Source organism: Quercus suber, unplaced genomic scaffold, assembly GCF_002906115.3.
Source record: "Quercus suber isolate HL8 unplaced genomic scaffold, Cork oak 2.0 scaffold_32, whole genome shotgun sequence".
Lineage (NCBI taxonomy): Eukaryota > Viridiplantae > Streptophyta > Magnoliopsida > Fagales > Fagaceae > Quercus > Quercus suber.
In genome coordinates, this window is record NW_027069497.1 from 1,354,478 (window position 1) to 1,381,048 (window position 26,571).

At 32.9% G+C, this 26,571-nt stretch overlaps 2 protein-coding genes across 2 annotated transcripts; one reads left to right on the top strand and one right to left on the bottom strand.

Annotated features, from left to right (window-relative positions):
* Positions 1–1,860: 1,860 nt before the first annotated feature.
* LOC112031524 (glutathione S-transferase L1) lies at positions 1,861–24,940 on the top strand. Its single transcript, XM_024064214.2, is given in 8 exon segments — positions 1,861–1,998; positions 23,398–23,431; positions 23,434–23,498; positions 23,585–23,687; positions 23,773–23,852; positions 24,102–24,209; positions 24,482–24,562; positions 24,678–24,940. Coding segments are annotated over 8 exon segments (621 nt in total). The 3' UTR covers positions 24,690–24,940.
* Positions 24,941–25,186: 246 nt separating this feature from the next.
* LOC136066361 (protein IN2-1 homolog B-like) lies at positions 25,187–26,551 on the bottom strand. The gene is made up of 6 exons (XM_065770538.1): positions 26,430–26,551; positions 26,216–26,290; positions 25,828–25,888; positions 25,531–25,617; positions 25,361–25,413; positions 25,187–25,280 (listed from the first exon to the last, which is right to left on the bottom strand). Exons 1-6 carry the CDS (start codon positions 26,438–26,440, stop codon positions 25,187–25,189), a joined length of 381 nt encoding a protein of 126 aa, XP_065626610.1. The 5' UTR covers positions 26,441–26,551.
* Positions 26,552–26,571: the final 20 nt, after the last annotated feature.

The following is a 26,571-nucleotide window of genomic DNA, read 5'->3' on the forward strand; positions in this document are numbered from 1 at the left end:
AACACAACAAACACAGCACAGAGAAGAGAGAAATAGTAGAAAACAGAGACTAAAAGGGAAGTAAAGAGAAGAGAGAGCACACCTGAAGGAGAGAACACGGCAGAGAGGGAGAGGCCGGAGGCGGAGCCGCAGAGAGCACAGAGAAAGAGAGATGAGGGACGGAGTGAGAGGGAGTCTTTTGGACAAGTGAGAGTGCGTGAGAGTCTGAGGGATTTTTAGGTTAGGTTCAAACGGTGCGTTTCGCACCGTTTTTTTTTTTTTTTTTTTTTTTTTTTTACGTCGGCGCGAGTCGGCTATGCCACGTGGCAGGACGCGGCTCGACGCGGCACGGACTCACAGTCAGCGGCGTCCCTGCTGCGTCGCCTCGTCCCGCTGTGTCCGACTTGGGTGTGGCTCCTCTAGAGCCGTGTCGGTGCTTCACAGCTACTGCTTCCTCTGTATTTGATTTCTGCTTGGTTTGATACCTTAATCTCTTACCTGATTGAACCCAAACATTCCCCTTGTTGATTTACATGGGCTATTTGGGTAAGGGCATAGACAAGGGTGTTGATCCGGTGGTCAAAGGTCTAAGGCTAGGTTGTCTAGTTGAGCTGTGGTGGGAAGGGTCAAGTGGGAGTGTGGGGTTAAATGGTGGGTATGTTTGTATCTGGTTGAAAAGAGGAAGGGGGAGATAGAAGATAAAAGGGATAAGGGAAAAAGGTAACGTTGAAGGGAGGGGAACTTGTGGTTGAAAATGGCTAGGACCATTTAGGACAAAACTATCCCTTTTTATTTTCATCCTAAAGAGGTGGAGTGATAGCTAAATTACCGGGGTGTTATAGTGTTTGTGAATCTGTGATACTATCAAAGAAGCATATAAATAGATGCATGCACTGGACGTAACAATATTTTAATCCTTTGCTTGAGCAATCCATGCACTATTACGTACATTACATAAAAGTTGAGAGTTATATATAAACCGCGTGATGTTGATGGAAAAAACTTAAGTAGTCTTGGAGTAGTGCTCTTGACAGTGTGAGTCCCGTTGTGGAACTCATGTATGGAGCCTATTTTGTTTTTTGTTTTTTGTGTGAGCTTGAAACACTACTTTGGAACTATTTAAGAATTGCCCAATATTGACAACTGCTCTACCAGTACTATAGGTATTGGACGACTTTGAAATTTTATGGTCAATCACATTTAACTAGTGGCGATGCCACGTGCAACTCAGGGTGTTCCCAAGAACACCCTGACCTAAAAAAAACCTGAAATTTTTTTTTTTTAAATTTTTTTATATTTTCTCTGTATTAGGAACACCCTCAAATTAAAAAAAAAAATAATTATATGTTCTACTTTCAAATTATTCGATTTAGAAGTCGATGATGGAGGATGTCCTTTACTGTAAGGACTTGCATGACCCTATTGAGGGTGATAGTGCTAAGCCAAACAAGATGTCTGATAAAGACTAGGAGAAGTTAAATAGAAAAACCATTGAATGTGTTAAACAATACATCGATGTGAGTGTGTTTCGTCATGAATCTCAAGAGACTAATGCAAAAGCTCTTTGGGAGAAATTGAAGGGTCTCCATGAAAAAAAGACAGCTCAAAATAAAGCTTTTGTGGAAAAATCTTGTGAATTTGAAGCTTAAGGAAGGGAGATTCGTTGCCAAGCATTTGAGTGAGTTCCAAGAATTGGTGAATAAGATGGTTACAATGAAGTTGATAATAGATGATAAACTTCAAGCTTTATTGCTTCTAAGTTCCTTACATGATAGTTGTGAGACTTTGGTGGTGTCACTTAATAACTCTGCTCCAAATGGTGTGCTACAACTTGCAATGGTCAAGGATAGCTTGTTCAATGAAGAAACAAGAAAATAAGACATGGGCAAGGATAATGCACAAGCTCTTGTCACAGAGAACAAGGGAGGATTAAGACTAGAAATTCTAAGGGCCGTGGTAAATCCAAAAGTCAATCAGAATCGAAATGAAAATTCAAGTGTTTCTACTGTGATAAAGAAGGTCACATAAGAATAAATTGCAAGGCTTGGAAGAATAAACAAAAAGATGAGAAAAATCAGAATAGGGTGGAGGAACAAAATACCACTGTCGTATGGACAATTGAAGATGTGGTGCTTTCTATAGGAGATGATGAATGTTGCAATGTTTCACATCCTTATGTTGAATGAGTGATTGACTCAACTATTTCCAACCATGTCACTCCAAGAAAGGAGCTCTTTACTTCATACAAAGTAGGAGACTTTGGGAGAGTGAAGATGAGCAATAATAGTTATGTTGACATTGTGGAAATTAGAGATGTTTGTGTTGAGACTAACACCGGATACACCTTGGCATTGAAGAATGTGTGACATGTTCCGGATATGCACTTGAATCCAATTTTTACTCATATTCTAGATAAGGAAGGCTATGGAAACTATTTTGGAGGTGATAAATGGAGACTCTTGTAGACACCCGCATTTTGTAACCCTTATGACTCAAGCCCCCATTCCTTAATGTTGCTGAAATTCTAAATCCCAAGGTTAGTTTAGGGCCTAATCAGATTATAAATTGACTTAAAAAATGTTAAAATAGAAAATATAAATTGTTTATGAGCAAATAAATCTATTTTTGGAAAATAAAGGCCAAGAAAACCCTCGGCCTACATGCACAGGCAAGTTTCTTCATATGTAGGTCTGATGCATGCGTATGCAGGCATAGACTTGCGCACACAGCTAGGGTTCCAGAAACTATAAAAGGTAAGTTTTCTGCATTAATGTTGAGATTTGGAACGAATCTCACATCGTCTAAGAGCCATTTTAAACCCCAATTTTTTTACTATATAAAGCTATACATGATACATTTTCACAAACACATAGAAAATCCTAAGGGAAAACCTAAAATTCACTAGAAATAGTGAATCAAAGAGGGAGTTTTTCACAAAACATTTTCAAGTCAATTTTATTTTGATTGAGACATTTTCTGGTCTTGATCCTTGAGTTTTGAAGTTTACTAATAATTTTTATTTGGTTATGAATAGATTTGACTGAGGAGAACGGTCAAAATCAAGCCTAGGAGCTTTTTGTTTTGAGGTATTAAGTTCTAAACTCTTTTTTTTCATTTCTTCTTTAATCTTGTTTTTAATCCTGTTTCCTTGCTTTGTTTATCATAAGGGATTTACCTTTTCTATTGNAAAGTTCAAGCAAACTGGACTTAATCAGTGTTAACACTGATTAAGTAATCACATAACCTTTAAAACTCAACATTTTTCAAACTCACCTACAGCAAACCAAATTTTACTTCTAGCAAGTGAGGTTCGGCCTTTCCACATGTCAGGGTCTCTCTCTCTAGTATGCAATTGACCATGAAATTTCAAAGTCGTCCATCTCCAGTACTGATCATCAACACCACACTATTATAATATAATATTGGTGTATGGACTACATTCATCTATTTATATGCTTCTTTTCTATAATAACAATTCACAAACACCAGAGAGAGAGAGAGAGAGAGAATGGACATGGCTCAAATTAGACAAGAAGATTGTTAGATTCTAAATATTTAGGTTAAATGTTTAAATTCCAAATTTATCTATGTTGGCAAATCATGAACAAAAACATGTTTAAATTAGGTGTTAAGCATTGCTCAAGTTTGTTCAAATCAAGATTCAAGAACAGTCAAACTATAGAAAAAAGACTTTAGAATCTGTGAAACTTAACCGATCGAAAGTCGTATTCTATAGAATTTAAATCAGGCCCAAAGCCCACGAAAACATTTAGGGTTTCAGTCCAACACTACCTAGTATAAAAGAAAACCCTAAATATGTTTCAAAAATTCTTGGAAGTCTTATGAGTTACTCCTGTGAGATTTGTGAGGTTTTTGTAGCCTTCTAACTCAACAAGCATCTACCGAAAACTAGTTATACAATCAAGAACTAGTGGAGACAAGTTGCTACATAAAGATCACTACTGACAGTGATCTAAAACCTTTGAGTGGGATCTCAAAGTCATAAACTTGGGTGTTTGTGTTCAGAAAATTCAGATAGAAGAGTCCATGGATTCGGAGTTGCACGTGGCCGTGTGAATAAGTACTACAAGAGGCAGCTTTAGATTTTAGGGAGAAAATCTATTATAAAACTTCCATTCTATCATAATGAATTTTTTTACCTAGAGGATTGTTATGTTAAATCCTCCTCAGATTTTTTACCTTGAAATTGTTGGTGAGATTCGGACCCATTTTTCTCTGAACCTTCGATAAAAGGATTCATTCTCTTCATAAAAAATAGGAGGTAGAACCAATAAATATTTCTTTTCAATTCATCCGCTGGAGTTGAATACCTCATTCAAGAATTGTTCTTGATCCAATCTGCAGGGATCGGAGCATTAAACTAATATTTATTTTACATTTCTCACTGTTTATAGTTTCCAAAAAAAACTATATTGAGAAGACCTTGTTCTTTGTTTAGTTTGGCTTATTTATTTATTTTTCTGATTTATTTATTTATTTTATTTGTTAATGTATAATTTTTCCTTTTAAATTTTTTAAGATAGAACTGAATTTTATTATTTTTATTATTATTTAAATAAAAAATACAAAATAAACTATATCAAATGATCTATGATTCTATTAGAAGCACCATGCACTAATAATATATAACATCTACTTCATAGGAGCATCAAATTGATAATTGAATTCTCACAATTACGTTTCTCACTATTTATGGAATTTCGTAGGGCAGAAATTGCATAATTGCATTATTTATCCTCATAAATATGGAAATATATAGATGATGTCACATTGCCACTATCGTCTATATCTTATTCTTGGTTTAGTGGTGTGAATGTGCCTTTTTGCTTCAGCACAATGGCCCAAGGATCTGAACTAAATAATTGTTGTTGGTGGACTGGGCTTGGTTCACCGCAGCTAAAGGGCTGTTTAAGAACCAAGTGGTGCATAGGGCAGGCTTCCTACAATACAAATAAACTAACAAGCGAGAATATCTGTATTGAATGACAGCTCAAACAGCAAAGAAATGCGTAGTAATAAAAAATATAGTAAAACAGGGGTTAGGGATCCTCAGATTAATGAGAGGCATTTTATTAGTTTTCTTTGATTATGATTACAATGTGCTCACTAAGACGTGATACAAGATTCAAATTAACTCAAAAATTACAGACTTTGATGGCTATTCAAGCCTCTAAGACTTGCAAAGTTTGAATCTTTTCGAATCTAAGTATGTGCTATAGTGGCTGTTTCTGGGATACCGGGAGACGATCCTTTGTTTTTCCTTGAATTTTACAGAGTTCTTTCTACAGTTCTATTATGACATCTTTTCTCCAATCAAAATGATGATGAATCAATGAATGAATCCTGAATGCCCTTCAGCATGGGTTTTCTCTTCCTTTTATAGTGAGATTCTAGGGCTCCAGGGTACTAGTGATTTTTCTCTTTTGCCCATCAGGGCTCGTGCTGTGTCAGTTACCTAGGGGCTTGTCCTTTCCTTTTTTCTCATAATTTCTTTCTTTTGGTTCGACCAAGCTGAACGCCCCTAGCTAACTTTCTATTCCAAGATCCACTCAAGTTACTGATCTTAGCTATTTGGCCCTCTTTGTCTTTTCAGCTTTTGTTTGCCCTCCATCCTTGTCATTTTTCCCAAATAGTCGGGATCTTTTACTGCTGGGTTGAAAGCTCCCTCCAGCCACTTCTACTTATGGTTTTCTCATGCTTGGTTCCTTGGGGGTACAGCTCCTTTGTTCATGAATGTTTGCTTTATACTTTCTGATCCCTCACTGCATGGCTGGGCGTCTGAGACCCGTTTGTCCTTTATGCTTTTCTCCTTTGAGCCGTTTCAATCTTACTTAGAGCGTGTTGTGCGTCGCAGGGATCCCCAGGCTCTGGTAATCTTCGGGATCCCGGCCTAGTTCTTCCTATTGGGCTTCTTTTGGCTTACTGATCTTGGCTGGCTGGGCTTTTCCTTTACTTCATGGATTTTAAATCCTGTTCCTTCACGGGTCTTTGGATCCTAATTCTTTGGACCTTTCACCCTTTTTTTCTTTCTTTTCCTCTTTTCCTCATTACGTGAGCCTAGCCCTTTTATTTTTGGCGAAAAGTCACTTTTAGTCCCTACATTTTCAGGCGATTCCCATTTTAGTCCCTACATTTTATTTTTACCGTTTTTAGTCTCTATCCTGAAAAATGCTTCCTGTTTTGGTCCCTTCCATTACATCAGAAACGGAGAAAGTTGAAGTGGCAAACGGTAGGAATAAATAATAGTAAATTAATTTCCACGTGGCCTAAATTAATAATAAAATTTTTTTTTGGCATTAAAAAATGCCACATCAACATCTAAATTAAAAAAAAAATTTTATTAATTTTAACTAAATAAAAAAATTAAAAACAGAATTAAAAACTAAAAATTATATGAATTGAGATCTAAAAACACAAACCCAAAAATTAAAATCCAAAAATTAAAAATCTCAAAATTACAATTTTCTCAAACCCAGCAATATCATCAAATCCTAAAGCCTCATAGTATCAAATCAATCCAAAAATACAACACAACCAATCCAAACAAAAAAAATCTCAAATTCAGAACAACCCATCTCATTTAAAAAGAAACCCAGCAAACCCACCTCAAGTAAACCCAGATCTGGTGGCCATGCTCCCCATTGACGAGCTCTTCTCCAACGGAAAGCTCATTCCACTACAACTCTCATCTTTCAAATGTGAGAGAGCACATCCACTTGAAAATCGCATAGCCCATCCACTTGAAAACCATCGGCCCATCGTGAACCCATCAGCCTGACCAGATTAGGTCCAAGGTGGCGACATGGCGGCGTTGAGTTCTCTTTCTCTCCCTCTTTCGCACTTCGCTTTTGTCGCTGGTCTTGGATTTTTGGGGGTGTTCTTGTTGATTGTGTTTGTTGGGAGTGGGCCACGGTGTTTGTTCTAATTCGTGGATTTCATGAGTAAATTTTTGTTGGGTTGTGGTTCCAATTTGGGTCAGGGTGGCGGTGGTTGGTGATTCTGATCTGTGTTTGGTGCGTGGCTTGCTTCGTGGTTTGGTTTGTGATTTATTGGTGGGTTTGGTCACTATGATTGTCCCTGGGTTCGTGGCTTGCTTCAGATGTGATTGTCACTGTTATTTTTTAATATTAATTTAGGCCACATGGACATTAATTTACTATTATTTATTCCTGCCATTTGCCACGTCAGCTTTCTCCATTTCTGATGTAACGGCAGGGACCAAAATGGGAAGCGTTTTTTAGGATAGAGATTAAAAGCGGTAAAAATAAAATGTAGGGACTAAAATGGGAATCGCCTGAAAATGTAGGGACTAAAAGTGGTTTTTCGCCTTTATTTTTCTAGCTTCATTTCCCATGAAGTTAACCCAATGTGTTATTTCTTTGGGCCTTGGGCTGTGATTAATTTTGAACCTCAACAAGTGGCAGAGCCAAGATTTTTTCCTAAGAGGGGCCAAGCTAAACATAATAAAATTTTTAAGAAAAAGAAAACTTTTACGATAAAAAAGTTGTATCGAAGGTTCTTTTATGGTACTAAAATCATTAATAATTGATTCTAAATGAAACTTTTTAGCAATTTTTTTTTCTATATTCATAATTAAAAAATCATTCAAAATCTCATGTTTCATAATTAAGAAAAAATTTCTATTTGCTTAAGTTCACATCTTGGAGCCTTTCTAAGGTGTTCAATATCTAAAGTTTTAGCATTAGGAGTAGAGGATTGAACTGTAATTTTTAAATCTTGAATATTTTATTCTCTTAAATTTAATATGCATAAATTGTGGGTGTTTATTTCACAAATTATTCACACTTTAGCAGAAGCCAAGTGAAGTGGACAATGTTTACGGAGGTCATCCATAGCCAACTGAGGTTTTAGAGTTAGAAGAGCTCTAGTAAAATCAACGTGGCCAAGCAAAGCTGATATGTGTAATGAAGTTTCATTGAAAGGGGTCAATGAAATTTTATCAAGGATGTGTGGATCTTTCTGGATCAATCTGTGCAACGTGACCCTTTCTCTGATGCGTCATCGAGTTCCGTTATATTCTCATCTTCCTCCGTATTTGTCTGCCTAGAGTAGAATTATCACATAAATAAATGTAACTAGTCCTACCAGGGATATTCTTATCCATTGCAACCCTACCATGCACGGAAAAAACTTAGGTATTCAGTATTGTCCTCCACCACAATTTTTTGTCAATATATGGGGGGGAGGGGCATCATTGAAATTTGCACTAAGCTTCCTAGCAAGACAAGATGTCGATTGTAAATATGTTATGAATCTTATACTTTGCTACCCTACCACAATTTTGTCTCAATATATTAGACTTAAGATTACTAGCAAGAAAAGATGTGGGTTGTAAATTTCCAGGTGTTCGATAATAATCAGCAGTGTGGTTGGCCCTAATAATTCCTTCCTATCAAGACAAGATGTGGGTTGTACATCATATGGTTTATTTTTTCTCAAAAAAAAAAAAAAAAAAAAAAATCTTTAGATTCCTGATATAGGAGTATTTAACTTGGATAAGTTCTACTCCGAAAGCGATTAGTGTAGGAATGATGCTGATCGATCTTAATCAGTCAAGTCAGTAAACATTGGAATTTTGCTAAATGGCCTGCGAGATATGACATTTTGTGTTTCAAAACTGACTATTTCTTGCGTATCAGAGCTTCTCATTTCCCAAGCATTCAAAATAGGGGTGTCAATTTGAGTTAGCGTGTTGGGTTTCGTGTTGTGTTAAGGTAGAGATATTTGACTAAATGACTCAGCCCTAACCCGACTCATTTAATAATCTTGTCATGATCCTTCAACTCTAACCCGACCTGTTAATAAAGTGGGTTGACCTGACCCGACCCATTTGACATGCTTAATAAATAAGTCGTGTTGGGTTGACACGAATGTAACACAACTCATTTCAACTTGTATAATATTTAATATAATATTCATCTAAAATAATATATATATATATATATATTTATATATATATATTTACATTCCAAAAGCAGTGCATACACTTTAAGTCTTCAACCCACATTAAAAATAATATAGTTCAACAAAAATATAACATTCATCTATAAATAAATTCTTTACACTCCAAAAGAAGTGCATACACTTCAACCCAAATTCAAAATAACATAGTTTAACAAAAATAACATAGTTCAACAAAAATATAATATCCTTGGAACTCGCCAAATGCTAAATATCAATATTGAAAGAATTGGAGCAAACAATAGACTAATTTTGACTATGACTACGATTATCATCCATAGAGAGAGAGAGAGAGAGAGAGAGAGAGCGAGCAATAACCGATTTGAGACTTTGAGTTTGAGAATTGCACATGAGACTATAAGATAGTAGAGTGAATAGTATGACTGAAATAAAAAAGTAAAACTAGATATTTATAAGAAGGTTTAGAGATTTAGAGTTTGTAGGATTTAGAAATCTAGGGTTTGTGAAATTTCAATTTCCAATTATATTTCTTGTAAGTTTTTGTAATTACTCACTTTTCTTTTTAAATTTAAAATATATGTTGGATATAAAAGGTAGTTGACAAATCTAAAATAAAATCAATATTTATTTGTTATACGAGTTAAACAGATTGTGTTAAGTGGGTCATTTTGGGTTGACACAAATAAATTGGCGTGTCAAACATGTCTATTACGGGTTGACCCACTTATGGCATGTTTCTTATCATGTTGCTTTCGGGTCGACCCATTTATGATCCAAACCCATTAAGGCACAACCCTAACCCGCTAAAACCTGTGTCAGGTTTGTGTCATGTTCACGAATTGGGTTGAACATTGACACCCCTAATTCAAAACATTGTATTATCTAGAACTCAAATAACTTACTTTGTGGGTTACAGTCGAAAGTACTATAGAAGAGCCAGCCATATGATAAGCCTTAAAACACCATAGTTATGAAATCAATTTTTGTAATTTTCATAATTTGGGTGATATGAACACCTTGAGAACTAAATTAAGCATTTAAAAAAAAAAACCAAACTGTTAAAAATAACTATAAAGGAGAGAAATTCAAGAGGTTAGACTGAGGTTTAATATATTATTGTGATAACGTAATAATTATTTAATAATTGTTATATATATATATATATATAAGAGAATGAAGGTCCGAACTTTATCATCTTAACTAAACCAGCCACCCAGCTTAATACAACATCAAGTGCAGATTAAATTTCAAAACTAAAAATAAAATATAGTTTGTCGCAATATTTCCAAAGTTGATATAGTGAACCAGCCTCCCAGCCTAATGCAACCATGATTTTTTAGTAGAGTTTGTAATATGCTTATGTTAGAATTTCATTTTTCATCATTTATGCATGTGTGTTTGTTTGATTTAAAAAAAAAAAAAAAAAAAAAAAAGAAAAAAGAAAAAAAAAAAAAAGAAGAAGAAGAAGAAGATCAGATCATATCACAATTTTAAACATGAAGGAGAAAATCAAAATAACCCCAAACTTATCCTTAGCGGAGCATATATAATCTAATTTTCTTATTCATGGAGTTTAATTTTTGGGGTGTGGACACTAGGTTTTTTTTTTCTTGGGCCTGATCACCACCCCATCCCTTGGGGGTGTCTTGGCTACGGGTGATGTATGATTTGTGTGTAATGCGCATGTAAGTGTAACACTATGGTGTTTAGATAGTTTCGTGGATCAAGTCCTTTTAGGCTTTTACTATTTGGTAAAGAGTATTTTTAATGCTATCTATAAAGTTAACATGTGCATATCCTCATGACGTACATGAGGAATATCACAAGGAAAACAAAAAATCAATCCAAGCAAAGATGGAAGTAATAGATAAAACTCCTCACACATTCATCAGTTGTACTTGACTAGTCTAATACCCGTATATTTACATGCATGCAATAACATATTTCATAACTTATTCAATAGATTCAATCACTTCACGCATATATCTATGAGCAAAGAGACTGATCATGTAAATAAATCAACATGAAAGAATCTATGTACAACCAATTAAACAGTCATTGAAATATTAAATTATATACCCATAAATTTCATAACATGTAATTGTATATATCAAGGCAAACTCAATGAATTTTCACATACATGTTTAGATTTATGAGCAAATTAAGGAATCAATCATGTATGGACGTAGTCCAAGCAAAACAATATTATATTACTACACACTTAAACACCTCAATTTTCTTTTAATCATAGGTATAAGGATTAGATTAAGTGCCTACGTAGTGGAAGGTCTTGAAGGCCGGTTAGCTTGAACTAAATTTATTTTTTTCAAGGGGTTAATATAATAATATCTGAAGGGAAATTGAGAAAGGTTTTAGGTTCAACTCTTGCTCACTTACAGATGAAAATTATATTAAAAAGAGTTTATCTATTGGAAGCACCATCCAATAAAATTTATATATACTTTAAAAGAGTTTTAAATTAATAATTTAATTCATGTATTCCATTTTAGGATGTTCCAAAATATTCTTTTTGTTTCTAAAATTAAAAAGCCATCAATTTACTGAGTTTTCTATTATGTCCATACCAAACACAAGCACTTTAAATGAATTTTGTTTGAGAACTTTATTTAAAGGTAATTTTGAAACTTGTATCTTTTTAATTAAGAGACACAAGACAATAAATGAAGTTCTTTTAAAAAGTTATGTTTTCTAAACAAAACCAATAATTTGGGATAGAGGCATTTTTTAGTATTTATGAAATTTTGTAGATATAGGTGTCGTTTGGATTGGGTGTCTACGTTTACAAGTCTGCGTTTTCAGATTTATTTTTTTTCCCTCTGCGCATGAACAATAACATCACTTGGGTTCATTGTGCAGGGGACAAAAATCACTGTTCACGCACTGTTCATCATTGTTCACAGCACTGTTCATGCACTAAAAAATATTAAAAATGGATCCCACGGTATTATTCACACATTTAAAAATTATTTTGCTACAGTGTTTTCAGTTTTCAGTTTTAGCAACAATAAGTTCAATCCAAACAAACCCATAGCATAAATAAATGTTTCATCAAGCTTTATAAGATTGAGAAAAGAAATATATTTATGGTCGAAATTAATTTAGAGAGTCAGATATCACATTGCATAATTGCATTTTCTTAATCTAATAATGGGTTTTTAGATTGCCAAGAGTCTTGTAACTTAACTTGTTGACACTCTTAGGATGTTATGACATTTAGGGTTCAAATTGACACTCCTAGGATGTCATGATATTTAGGGTTCAAATTTCTCTTATCTGTTGTAATGATCAAATTAAAAAAAGGGGGGGGGGGGGAGGTTGGATCCTGATAAATAGGGAATATTTACTGTCTAATGTACAAAGGAGGTTTATTATTACTTTTATTATTAGAACAAAAAGTTAAAGTTTATTAAAAAGAATATTGAATAAATTAATAATAATTTTTTCTTAAATTTTCAGAAAATCTTGGTAGTAGAATTTTAATTGGAAGTTTTGAAACTTTGACAATATAGTTTTACTTAGAATAATTAGGAGAATTGTTTTAATGTACTTATAGCATGTTACATAATATAGTGAGAAAATAATGGGGGAAAAAGATATGAAAAGGAGAGAGCATGGTGTGACTATAATGTGTAGGTCTCAATTACTTTTATTATATAGCTATGATATAATTTGAAATGAATTTTTATAATATTTATTTAGGTAAATTACACGCCCTTCCTTGAAGTTAGTCTGAAAAGTAATGTAGACCGCTAGGTTAATTTTTGAGTGGAATTAATAAACTTCTTAAATTAACCAGTTATATTATTCAACTTATTTTTGGTTAATTATAGATAGATAAAGTCACCAATTTAAAAAGCAATAGGCATTATAATAATTAATACAAACAATTGGTGGCAAAATTTAAAATCTATGGATGCATCTTGTTAGAAAATATTCCAAAAAAAAAAAAAAAACTAATAGAATTGAAGTTTACACCTGAATCATAGCCACGATCCTAGATTCTAATCATACCCATGATGTGACCCTGTGATTAGCTCTAAGCCATTTGGACTCTTCTATATATTCTAAATTTCATCCATGAATCGCGTTTGTGACTCTTAATACCATCCTGAATGTTTGATCCCCAAAGTAAACATGCATTGGGATGGTTGGTGGCTTCGGTCTTGATAATCAATCATAAACTGTCTTCAAATCTGCTTTTGATACTCTCAGTTGAACTAATGAACCATCGTACTACGTTGAAATTCAAAATTTGATTATTAATTTGTAGTGTAAAAAATTCTTCTCTCCACCAACTTTTAAAACCTCCTTTTATTATTATTATTATTATTATTATTTGTTTTTTGCTTGATCAAAATCCTCCTTTTTATTTGTACCTTGTATATACTCGTGCCAAAGTTTATAGCACACGTAAGACCTGAATCATCAAAAGCTTGAAGAATGGATAACCCAATACAAAATTTATGGGGTTTAGTAAATAAAAGAACCACAGAAAGCGCCAACCATAGGATAGGCCTTAAAACACCATAATGATCTGAAATCAAATCTTGTAATTTACGTAATATGAACACTAGCACTACCACTGGAACTATAATAAATTTATCTTTAATTTTTTTCAGTAAATTTTTTTTGACACGAAAATTTTTACTTAAAATTTCAGAAGTATTTATATGAGCCGTCCCTTAAAATTATCAAGGTTTTAATGACTATAAGTTTTATTTTGTATTTTGGCTCAAAGTAGGGCTTACAAAAACAAAAAAGTACAGGCAAAAAGAAGAAGAAACTAAAGAAAAGGAAAGGAAAAAAAAAAAACACTTAAGGAGAAGCCAGTATAGTACTAATCTGGCATTGATGCTCCTTAAGACCACAGGACTGTCTATGTCACTTTCTTTGAAAGATACTTCAAAGTTTAATTGTTAATATAAACAACAATGCTACAGTCTCAAGATTCTCAACAATTGAGTTGGCGAATGCCATTTACCCATGTAGGGATGGACTTCTGTATTTCCTTCTATGCTGTACAAAGTTACATATATATAGAGCAAAATAACCTAGGTATCGGCAAGCACTATTGTGGATCCATGCAAGAAGGTAATGCTTGCATTTAATCTTGATACGCTGCTTGACAGAGCCACAACCATGAGAAGACAAAGTTGATCGTGGCCATGCATCAAAACCTAAAGCTACGCATATATGTGCCTAGATTGACAATGCATGCAAAAAACAAATATGTATTTAAGGCTTGAGAGAAAATCAAGCCAACCTTCTGACACAATTAATATCTCTACTTCATCACAGAAACTCATAAAATGCAACCAAATACATATGATTGTACTTTGAATTTTCATTCCCAACAAGAAACATAAAGGTAGGAAATAGAAAAAAGACAAACACAAAATGACATTCCAAACTTGGAAAGTAGCCAATTTATTACACCAATCTGGTATGATCGCTAATGGAAGACCACGCAACCTGTCATGCACTTTTCTTAAATGGAGATTAACATTTCAACCACTTACTAGTAGGATTTGCAGTCTTCCATCTTAGAAATGAGCCAATCCAATCTGTTCTTGCAACAAGTTAACGCCTTTACACATGTAGAGATGAGCTTTATGATTTTCCTTACCAGCCAATGCATTAAGCGAATAGTGTGAACTAGTTCCACAACACCCATCAGACATACCAAAACACCAATTGGTACCGATATCAGAAGCCCATATTCATTAAAAAGATCCGCTGGGATTTGCATACTTAATGCTTGTGCATAGGTCAAGCCCACGAATAAGACAGTGCTACACATGGCATATGTCAAGATGTTTGTTTGTTTAGACTCTTTTTTAAAACATATTAATTTAACCTAATTCAAGTAGGTACTTAAGTTAATTATGAGATATAGGTTAAACACATGCAAATATATTATTTAGTGTGGAAAAGTAAAGAAGACAGTAATATGATGATCTAGAAAAACCAACGAAACTAATCATTTCAAGGTAAAAATTTTGAGGAGGATTTAGCCTAACTATTCTCAAGGNTATCTCCTTTCATTTTTTTTTTTTTTTTTTTTATATTATCTTTCATTTAAATTTGAATCTATTTTAACTGTTTCTAATAGTGTTAGAGATTTCCTAACTTTCAATCTTTTTTTTTGTTAAAAAAAAAGAAAGAAAAAACTGTTAGAGATTGTTGTTCCCAAATACTTGGCAAGTTAAGTGTCATATAAGACTGTAGACCCCCTAAAAAATTCAATCTATGCTATTTGTGCTTCCAATACTTACCGCATCATTAAATTCCATTAAATTTAATCAAAACATCTTATAAATTACAAACCACAAGGTAAATAAGAATCACAAAATAAAACACAAGATAACTTTACATTTTAAGGGTATACCATAGGGGTAGTATCTCTAAATCGCCCTCAATTTTTTTAAATTTCCCCTTTTTTTTTTTTTTTTTTTTTTTTTTTTTTTGAGAAAAAAAAATGGGGGCCTTTATGGTTATATTACTCCCTCAGGTAGAGCACACAGACTTAGTAATGTGATGCCCATCAACGGACTCCTGCGGGCAGCGGGACTTGAACCTTGGTGTGTTGCATGAAGCATCCGAGCCTTACCCACTCAGCCAAGCCCCCGTTGGCGAAAGTACACCATTCTAACCTAATGAGATTTACTTTTTGTCATGGTTTGCCAACACTACAAACTCAAAGCTTAACAATCTCCCCCTTTAGCAATCCGTGACAAAACTTACATACAACATAATACCCATATACAATAAAATGCCCAAATACATCACAAATCCCAATCTAAGACTTCAAACCTAAAAGTTGCTAGAAGAGGTAAAAGATCTTGATTGAAATATACCTATCTTTCCTGAAAGACTCACAAGAGCACATCAACGCATGTGTGGAAATAAAAACAGATAAATAATATGAATAAAACATTGTGATTCATAAAACAAATAGTTTTGATATCAACTTGTTGAACACAACTAAGAAAATATAAAACCATGAGCAAACTAACCCTCCCCCTAAGTTAGATACATCAAAATTTTTTATTTTCTCCCCCTTTCAAAAACAATTTCATCTCCCCCTAAATAAAAACAGTTAAAGAAATTTTCCAAATATCTTTTATTTCTCCCCATTTTTGTCACGTATTGACAAAGACAACTCAATCTGAAGGTAAACATCAAACATGCACAACAGATGGTAAGAGAAAATAGAGAACTAAGGAATCACAAAAGAAATAAGCTCTATCGAAAATAGAGGCAACTCCCCATATGAAGAGGAACAACTCTCCCTATGAACAATATATGTTTTAAAAACAGCTTTCTCCCCCTATAAAAAAATAGGAAAAACAAAATAAGTTTTGGAAAAAATAGGTTTGGAGAAAATTTAGAAGGTGGGGAAAACTAAAAAGATACAAACCAAACTTAAAAAAAAAAAAAAAAAATGTAAAGATACACATGAATACAAATATTCTCTCTTTCAATAAATGCAAACTTGACACGGCTATGTGACCCATAAACTGATGCATGCAAACATTCCAGGCACAATCAGTTACAACTATGTAATATAGATCTCTATGATATAAAAATTCAGCATGCACTATGTTTTCATGTGTCACGGTATTTTGAACTCAAATCAACTTCAAAAGTAGATAAAATATTTGCCCATTTATTATCCTTCATATCTCTTAAAAGAATTGCCAATTTTTAGCAGTTCACACATTTGGAAAAGTAGCATATACTAAAATGTATAGAATTAAAAAAAAAAAATAAATAATCAATCAATTTTTTAAATCAAGTTGAGTACCCAATTTAGCAAAATGTATGCGTGTTGTGTGTGAAACCAGACTATGAGAGATATGATTGCAAAAATGCAAGATTGATAAAGAAAAAAATGCAATGCATGTGAATCCTATCACAAATGATGCATGAAAAGACTGATCGAACAATAATCTAAAAACTGAAAATTTTCTAGTTTTAATCGGTCAAACATCGATCAAGCATCGATTGAGAGAGTTGGAGAGTTTTGAATACAAAAACTCACAGTTTCGATCGGTCAATGGAGATTTTCGATCGGTCGAAACAGTTAAAAATTTTAAAACTATAAAATTTGAAAATTTTATGCAGAAAACAACTTAAAAGCAGTTTTTAAGGCTCAATGTAGATGCACATGATCCAAAAAAGTTTTAAAAATATGATGCATCTTAAATGCAAATATCAAAATCAATCAAGAAGTAAAAAACAAATATTTCAAACTTCGAAGCATATTTTTCTTCAAATTCCCAACCAGAAAAAAAAAAAAAAAGGGGTATTTGCACATCAGTTCATATGCAATTAAAGATAACCAGATTAATCAACACACACAATCTCATGTACTTAATTTAGCAAAGATTTGCATGTAGTGTGTGCAACTAGTAAGTGTACAAAGTACAGAAAATGTGATATGTAGATAGTAACTAAATAAATTTTCTGTAAAATCAATCACATTGGTTTGAAAGTGACTATTATCTAAAGAGTTACATCATATAACTCCCACATTTCTTAGAAAACATGCTTGCAATCATGTAAATGCATTTTTTTTTCTTTTTCTTTTGATGCATTTTTTTATTATAAATTTTATAAATTTTTTTTTTTTTTGTTTCTTTTGAAAATAACACTTCGTTTAATTTTGCTATGCAAGTGCTACACCTTTCTGATTATAGCTTTTATGATTTGCACATAGGTGTTCATGATTGACGAGTAACAGTGGTAAGATAACTATTTATGTCTTTTTCCTAGGATTTTTTAGTCTATACAATTAAAAGAATGTGACATCAAAATCAAAATTATTTGTTTAAAAAATATAAACAACTCACACTATAAAGCACAAACTAACAAAGTGCAAATATAAGCCCATCAAAGTTAAACAAGATACATAGTCATATATAAGTGATGTACATCCTTCAAAAAAAAAAAAAAAGTCCAAGTTCATTTTAGCATGCATACATGGTATAAAATCCTGAACAAAGGACATAGTAAAGACTTAAGACAGTAAATATCGACCCAAAAAAAGAAACGAAGAAGAAAAAGAAAAGAAAATATTGTTGTTAATTGAACACTGGTGTGTGCTCTGTGACACTGCCACATCAGCTAAACGCAATTTTAAGACACAATTTCAAAATTTTAAAATTATAACTGAAATCGCACGAGGTATGCGACAGACATTAACCACAAAAAAGGAAAAAAAAAAAGAGGGACTGAAGAGTGAAACCTTGTGGTTCCATCGAAGAGAGGAGGGGGGTTCAGAAGTGGCTTCCAAGACGGCGGGACGACGCTCGTTCACGGTCCTGCAAAACACATAACAACGTCAGTAAACAATCCTATTCTTAATTACCACAAATTAAATTCAGAGAACCCCAAATGAACAACAACCCAAAAAAAAAAAAAAAAAAAAAAAAAAAAAAAAAAAAAAAAAAACAGTTGAGAAAAGAATTCGTGGTGATTTCAAATTCCAAGACACTTAACACAGCTGCCATTGATTATGTTTTTTTTTTTGTTGTTGTTGTTCAGAGAGTTCCGAGGTCTCAGTTTTAAGGTCTTTCTAATCTGATGCTGAGTGTTATCTATATATGTTCACTGTGCAACCCTTTTTATAGGACTTCACTGATAGGAGTATAGGGCTTTTCTACTGTGATTCAGTGACGAACACGAAATGTGACTGTCACGTGGGACGAATACAGTGATAATCATCTGAATGCTGGAATTTAGGGCAGGTTAAGGCTATGGACTTTTCTCTTTAGTCTTTACCCACTGTTTGATTTGATTTTTTTAAAGGTTTATAAGACTAAAACTATATAAGGTAATAAAACCATAGGTTAGTAAGTTATTTTAGGAAATGTTTTATTTGAAAATTAAATAGTGATTAACTTTTTTCGACAACTTTTTCAATTTTTCATAAATTTTTTTCTAAAATTGATAATTAATATGTGCCCTAAATGTATACATTAACCAGACTCAAATCACCAAACTATATATATTCTTTAAATAAGTAGCATTACTAATATTAACAATTGAGGGCAGGTTAAGGTTATGGACTTTTCTAGTCTTTACTCACTGTTTAGATTAGATTTTTTTTTTTTTAAATTTTTTTAAATTTTTTTTGTTTGCAGTTTATAAGACAAACTATATGCATTATTTAAATAAGTAGCATAATTATATTAACAAAATTCATTTAAAATTATGTGACTAAAACTATATATGAATGATTTATTTATTTATTTATTATTAACTGCCTAGTAAGTTTGAAGAAAATAGTTCTAAACCAGTTTGAAGTTAATTTTTATTTTTCTATAAATTTCTTCCTCTTGTATTCAATTATTTTTTAAAAAATAAAAATAAAAATAGGTTGAGTTCCTAAATGATTTTAAATGTAAATGTTCAAAGATTTTGTTTGTTCATTTCTTTCATGTATGTTTGTTTTAATTTAAAATATCACTTTATATATTTTAATATAGGCAGAAGACTTGGCTTGCACACAAGGTAAATTGAGTTTGGGTCTATACTATTAGGTTAATATATCTCTAACAACAGTATATGGCGTTGTTGCTGTTGCCCTCAACACGGGTCTCAATTTGTAATACTGTTATACGAGTAATCCAGAGGATTTTATAACAATGTAATTCTTTTCTAAAGAGTCAAAAATTGTATACTACTTTAATCTATACGTGCAAAGGGGGCGACCTGAATAATACTCCATTTAGGAGTATTTTCTACCTTGTGATGTTGCAGTGACGAACATGACTGTAATGGGTGGAAGAAAGATTACGTATAGCCCAAAGAAAAAGACCAGGTCTAGGTTGGTGGGAGAACAGAGAACAGAAAAGTGTGATAGCAATAGCATTTCCTATATAGTGGAAACCCATAAACTCAAGCCTGTACTTTTCCTGGGATTCTCTCTCAAGTCTTAACCCATAAACTCAAGCCTTATTTGTTCATCTTCTTGTTCTTCAAATCTCCTCCTATTTTGGTGTGATTATTCCTACCTTCCTTATCCTTATCTTTTTCTTTTGTTCTTTTCCTCTTTTGTCATTGGTTTGAGTTTGAAAATTGACTTTGTGTGTTTATTTTAATTCTGAAGTAGTCTCGTGTAGTGCTCCAAACTCTGACAAAGAGGGTGGGCTCTATGGTGGGACCCACATGTGAGGCCCATCCCCTTTGTGAGAGCCCGAAGTACAGCTTTTGGACTATCTAAGTTTTCCCAGGAAAAAGTTGAAAGTTTCTAGTATAGTGGTAATTGACTCACCCCTTTTTTGTACCACGTGATTTCCTCTGTACAAAAGAGGAAGCGACTATTAGTATATATAGTTTTTAATAAATGCATATTATAACAATTCTTTTTTGGTAAAAAGAAAATGTATAGAGAGAAGTAGGATTGTAAATGAACTAAGCCATTTATGAATAACTTGGGCTCGGCTCAATAAAAAATTGTTCATGTTTGTTTGTTTATAAATAAGCTAAACTTGAGCCTTAGTTTTATTCTTGTTTAATAAATAAGCTGAGCACAAGCAAAAAAAATTGTTCAAGAATAAACTCATGAGCTATTAGGATTGATACAAAACAATTCAACCATAGACTCTTTTATAAGTTTATATGTGTTAGTTAATATACTCATTACATATATCTTAATAAGGACATGGCCAACACGGAACCACTACCCATTACCTTAATTTTTTCCTTTCCTCTAAACTAACCAAGAACCACTTTAGACTATAGTTACATTTAAAAATAAATTAATTATTTAAGTGGGCCATATATGATCCTTCCCCATCAATCATCTAAAGTAAAGTTATGAAACATGTTAGTATTTTCTCATTCATAATAGTTACAAACAAGTTCTAGTTCTTCACCATTTAATGTAAATGTAAAAACTGTATTTTGAATAATTGTTGAAGCTATAGCCAAGGAATGATGAATGAATGAATTTAATTATATAAAATTTTAATTTGAATAATGTCTAATCATAAGTAGGACTATTTTAGAGATTTAAGCATTTGATAATGTAATTTTTAAATCTCAAGCCCAAAAGCTTGACCAAAGCTCGAGTTTGAGTTCGAGATTAAGCTTGAGCTTGACTTGACTAATTAATCAAGCCAAGCCAAGCCAAGCTCAACCTTTTTGGCTTTCCCAAGCTTAAACATTATTTTTAGGCTTATCATGAGCTCAAGCCAAGCTTGATCTTTTGATTTTTCTTGACAAGCCAAGCTTGAACATGTACTACTCAATAAAGCTCGGCTTGTTGACATCCCTAGGGGGAAAGGGCAATTCCTTGCACCTAGGGCAACTAGAAGAAGACACCAACACATTCACTAGGGAGGGGACACTAAAATTCAAGACTGGAGTCTTGTTAACTCAAATCCCTTACCACTGGGCCATCTACCATGTTGGCCATAGCATAACATTTGTAATCTAGCATTATTTCCAGTTCCTCTATGTCTGACTTACCAAAATAAAAACCTCCTTTATATATGTGTGTTTTGTGCTGAATGATGGTAAAACTTTCCTTAAATTCTCAAAAAAGAAGAAGGATAAACTACGTTTCTGGTTCCTATTCTATACACCAAATTTCAATTAATTCATAATTTTTCAATTGTGTCAATTTGGTCCCTAACCTTTTATTACTGTTTTAATTTAGTCTCTGTCGTTGTCTTTTGAATGAAAACTAATGTCGTGTCTAATGGCCAAAATAAAAAGAATTAGCTTTTGTTGATGTAAAAATAAACTAAAATTCTATTTTGGCCGTTTGCCATATCAGCAATTTTCATCCAAGATATAACGGCAAAGACTAAATTGGCATGACATTAAAAGGTTATAAACCAAATTGACTCAATTAAAATATAAGAGACCAAATTGAAATATGGTGTAAATGATAGAAACCAAATATGGAGTTTACCCAAAAAAAAAAAAAAAAAAGGTAAAGCTTCCTTATAAGTAAAAGATTTTATTTATTTATTTTTGCTGTCAATAGTAAAAGAATATTTATATGGAACAAATCTAAATAGTCATTATTAAACTGTAGGGTGATTCTTTTTACGGGATTTTATTTTATATATGATTTTAGCCTAGTTTTATAGCCTCGAAGAAATTATTATACCTTTTAAAAAAGTGATAGCTTCAAACGTTGTATTTCAAATTTTTAGATGGAAAAGAAAAAAATAAGGCAAGCGGACTTATATGTGGGCAAAAATATGGTTCACACTTCACAGCTCTTTTAGCTTCAGGAATCTCCTACCAAATATGGTTTTCTTTTTTTCTTTTTTTATGAAGTTAATAACTTATTTATTTATGCACAAAATTTTAAATTTCTTTTTTATTTATTATTGTATTTTTACTTGTTAGAATGAGATTCCATCTCAACACACTTTTTGAGATTTTGAGAAGAATTGCTCTTTGGAGTGCATAATATGATGCAAGTTCAGAGATATCTTGACCTTTAAAATGAACATCTTACAAATGGAATTCTCATTCATGAGTCAACATACACACACACACACACAAAAGGTCTTGAAGCACCTTTATACAATGAAAACTCATCCTTTGAACACTCCAATAGTAGTTCACTCAATTGATGTAAGCGACCATTTTTGTCCTCAAGAAGATGATATAGAAACCCTTAGTTATAATTCTAAAGTACCATATTTTTAAAAAAATCAGTGGTTTGATGTATATTTCGAATTGCACACAATCTGACATTACCTTCTTAGTCAACTTACTAGCAATGTATTGTTAAGTATCAATGGTGGGATTTTCAAATATTAACTCAATAAAAATTATTAGGTGGTGTAATATACTTGAAGACTTGAGGTTACATTCATTGAGTGTATGAGAATATTTGCAGTGTTGGAAAATTCAATATCAAAATGTTTCTATAGGAATTGCGAGCTTCCATGTATTTTAATTTCATTTCAATTGTAATTTCATCAAATCATTAGGTTCAAGTTCAAAAGAAAGACTTCAAGTGCTACAAAAGGAATCTTAATTAAGTGAGATACAATGTGTCAGGAGAAATTTTGAGCAAGACAGTTAGATTTGAAAATTAGTTACACAAAACAATTCACCTAAAATTCACCCGAAACTTGGTTGAGCGAGTTTGCCTAGGAATTTCAATTTTGATTTTCCCAATTATTTTTTTAGCCAACCAACCATTATTTGTAACTTGCATAAGAGTGAAAAACAATCTCTAAATTGACTTGCAATTGAGAGGAGATTCCATAGAGAGAAATTATTGTAGTCTCCATATATACCTTCATCCTCTCCAAATCGACTTGCAATTGAGAGGAGATTCCATCCAAACACCTTGATAATTCATGAGTGCATTTGATTGTTGCTAGAAACCATAGAGGGAAATCATCTGAATTTCTTGATTTATTATCATTTTTTTTTTTTAAATATTATCAGGTACCCTCCTTGGAACACAATGGCAAAGTCATTGGGAGAGCCTTGATTTGATTAAATATGTAGACAGCAACTTTGAAGGGCCTTCTCTTCCCTACCCCAATGTAAGATTTGCATAATTCATTATGCCCTTCATAAAAGCTCTATAGCTCCCTTGGAATCTGACTCTAAAGTTATGACATGACTGTAGGATCCTGCTAAAAAAGAGTTTGCTGAAGAACTGATAACCTACAGTGATACCTTCAACAAAATAGTGTTCGCATCATTCAAAGGAGACACAGTCAAAGAAGCCGGTAAGACTTAAAACTTGCTGCCTCTTGAGTCTTTACCCCATTTTGTATAGAAGCCAGTTTCACTAAAACCTTAAACTTGCATCAGGTCCTGCTTTTGACCACCTAGAGAATGCTCTTCATAAATTTAATGATGGGCCTTTCTTCCTTGGCCATGAACTCAGTTTGGTAAGTTGAATTCTCAACTATGTTTTTGATCTTTCGTTGGTGCTGTGATGCGTGCCTTTTTTGTATATATTGACCTTGGTACATTCTCTTTAAACATATTAAAGATTCAAATTTTATTTTACCTATGCTCTAGAAAATGATTTATATAGTTATATATAAATATGGGAAGTGGAAACCAGTTATATGTTTATTAAACGATATTTTCTAAATTCCTCCTTTAATTCATGAGTGAAACTATGTGATCTTCAGGTGGAGATAATTTACATCCCGTTTGTTGAAAAATTCCAAGCCTTCCTTTCAGGAGTGTGGAATTACGACATCACTGCAGGAAGGCCTAAACTTACTAAGTGGATTGAGGTAATTAAATTAAAACACATATGATGTTTATTGGCAATTGCGCGTTCTATTAGTTAAGATTTACAACTTGTAAAGTAATTTTGTCCCCCATTTAGTTACTAGCTAATTCATTTTAGTCATTAATCTTTACGGCGGAGCATACATGCAAATGCTATATATTTTTATATTCTCTTAACTTTAAACATGGCTCTGAAGGAGGCATGAGTTCCTAATTTATCGGACAGAGTTCTTGGTTCTTGAATGGTAATTGTTCTTGTTAATTTCTTGTGCAGGAGGTGAACAAGATTGATGCTTATAAGCCAACAAAGAGGGATCCCAAACTGACCGTTGAATATTACAGTGCCGTCTTTTTGGTACTAACCATTTAGTCATGGAATTATGAATTTGATTTCGTTGAAGCTTTTCCACTCTTACTTTCTGCAAGTGTGTTTTTTGCTAACAACTCTTTAATCTAATTTTCTTCCTCAGGCTAAGCACTGAACATACCAGCACAGTTCCATTGGACGTTAATTAGTGAAATAAGTGGCTGTCTTTTTTTTTTTTCTTTTGTTGAAGAAATAAGTGGCTTTCTGCCTTATTATAATATTTCTTAGTGTATTATGTCTGACGTGTGTACCGTGTACGTACCAGTTGAAGACAGCGTCTGATCAGCATGTATGGATTGCTTAAACATATATAAGTCATTCGGTTCAGAACCGTCCTTAAAAAATATTGTTTATGTTTAGGAAACATATTCATTTACGTCTACTATTTTACACGCATATATCCATAATTGAATACGTGAATGCATACATTTTAGCACATAAAAATATACGTGAAAAAAGATAGTAAAATATGTAAATATGTGAGAATCAAAACCCTCATATTTAAATATATGCATTTGTGGTGTGCTTACACCTTGAAAAAGGCTATGCAAATCCCTAGCACAACTTATTACTAATTTTATCAAATTCTTTAAATATGGTTCAAGTAGTTAATTAACTGATTTCATGGATAATACGAACGCAACCATAAACTGCAATCACCCACAACAAATGCACACTAACAAGCAATATATTGACGGAAAAAAACCTGCAATAGGAAAAACCCTTATAGACCATGTTCTAAAATCGAATCCACTATGAAAATAGTTGTAATATAATACTACTTACAAGATCTCCCGAATGAGTAAGATATTTGTATTCGAGCTCTCCACTCTTGACATCTAGGTTATGCAAGTCAATTGCCAACATCAAATCCCAATCTTTAAGATATTTCACAGCTACTTGAAGATTTAGCAGCTCAATGAAGTGTGCATTAGAGAGGCATTTAAATGTATCACCTTGTTTTCATGGTAGACTTTCTCTTTGTACCAAGCAGGCCTGTTCTGAAGGTCAATTGGAACTAATTTTATCTTGTCATGTAATCCCTGCAATCCAAATATTCACCAACTTAAATATTAAGTAAAAAAAATAATCTCAAGAAAGGAAAAGGACAGATGATCCCAGAAGGGCTAAAGGGTCAGTCTTTTAATTGAAATAAGAAGCTAGAAAAGCAGTATTGAATAACTTAAGTTGAAGTCTAGAAACAAATTAATTAAGAAATGAGAACAAAGAGGACAAAAAGTGATGAAATTAACCTTATAGTTCCTGAAGATCCACACGCGCTGTGCAAATGGGCATGTATAAGCGATGTACAACCTTCAAAAAAAGGTCCTAGTTCATTTTGGCATACAAAGTAAAGGTATAAAAATAAAATCCTAAACAAAGGACATAAATAAAACAAAAGAAAGTGAATATCGGACAAAAACAAGCACACTAAAGATAGTGAATATCCGACCAAAAAAAAAAAGAAAAAAGCACAGGTGTGTATTGTGTGTCACGTCAGTTGAATTCATGATTTCAATTGTTAAATTGTAAAATCATGATTTTACTTTTTCCTAATTATAACATAAAAAAAAATAATTAAAAAAAAAGAAAAAGAAAAAAAAGAAAAAAGAAACAAAAAAAGGGAAGAGATGAGTGAACCTTGTGGTTCCATCAAAGAGAGGAGGTTGTTCAGAAGTGGCAGTCAAAGGTGTGGGAAGATGCTCGTTCACGATCCTGCATAACCCACAGAACAACATTAGTAAAAACAATCTTACACTATACCACAAAATTCAGAGAACCGCAAATGAACAACAACAAAAAACAGTTGAGAAAATGGAGAATTCGTGGTGATTTCAAATTCCAAGACACTTACGCAGCTGCCATTGATAATTTTTTTTTTTTTTTTTGGTTGTTATTCTGAGAGCTCTGAGATTTCAGTTTATAGTCTTCCTAATCTGATGCTGAATGCCATCTATGTTTACCGAGCTACCCTTTATATACGACTTTTCTGCCTT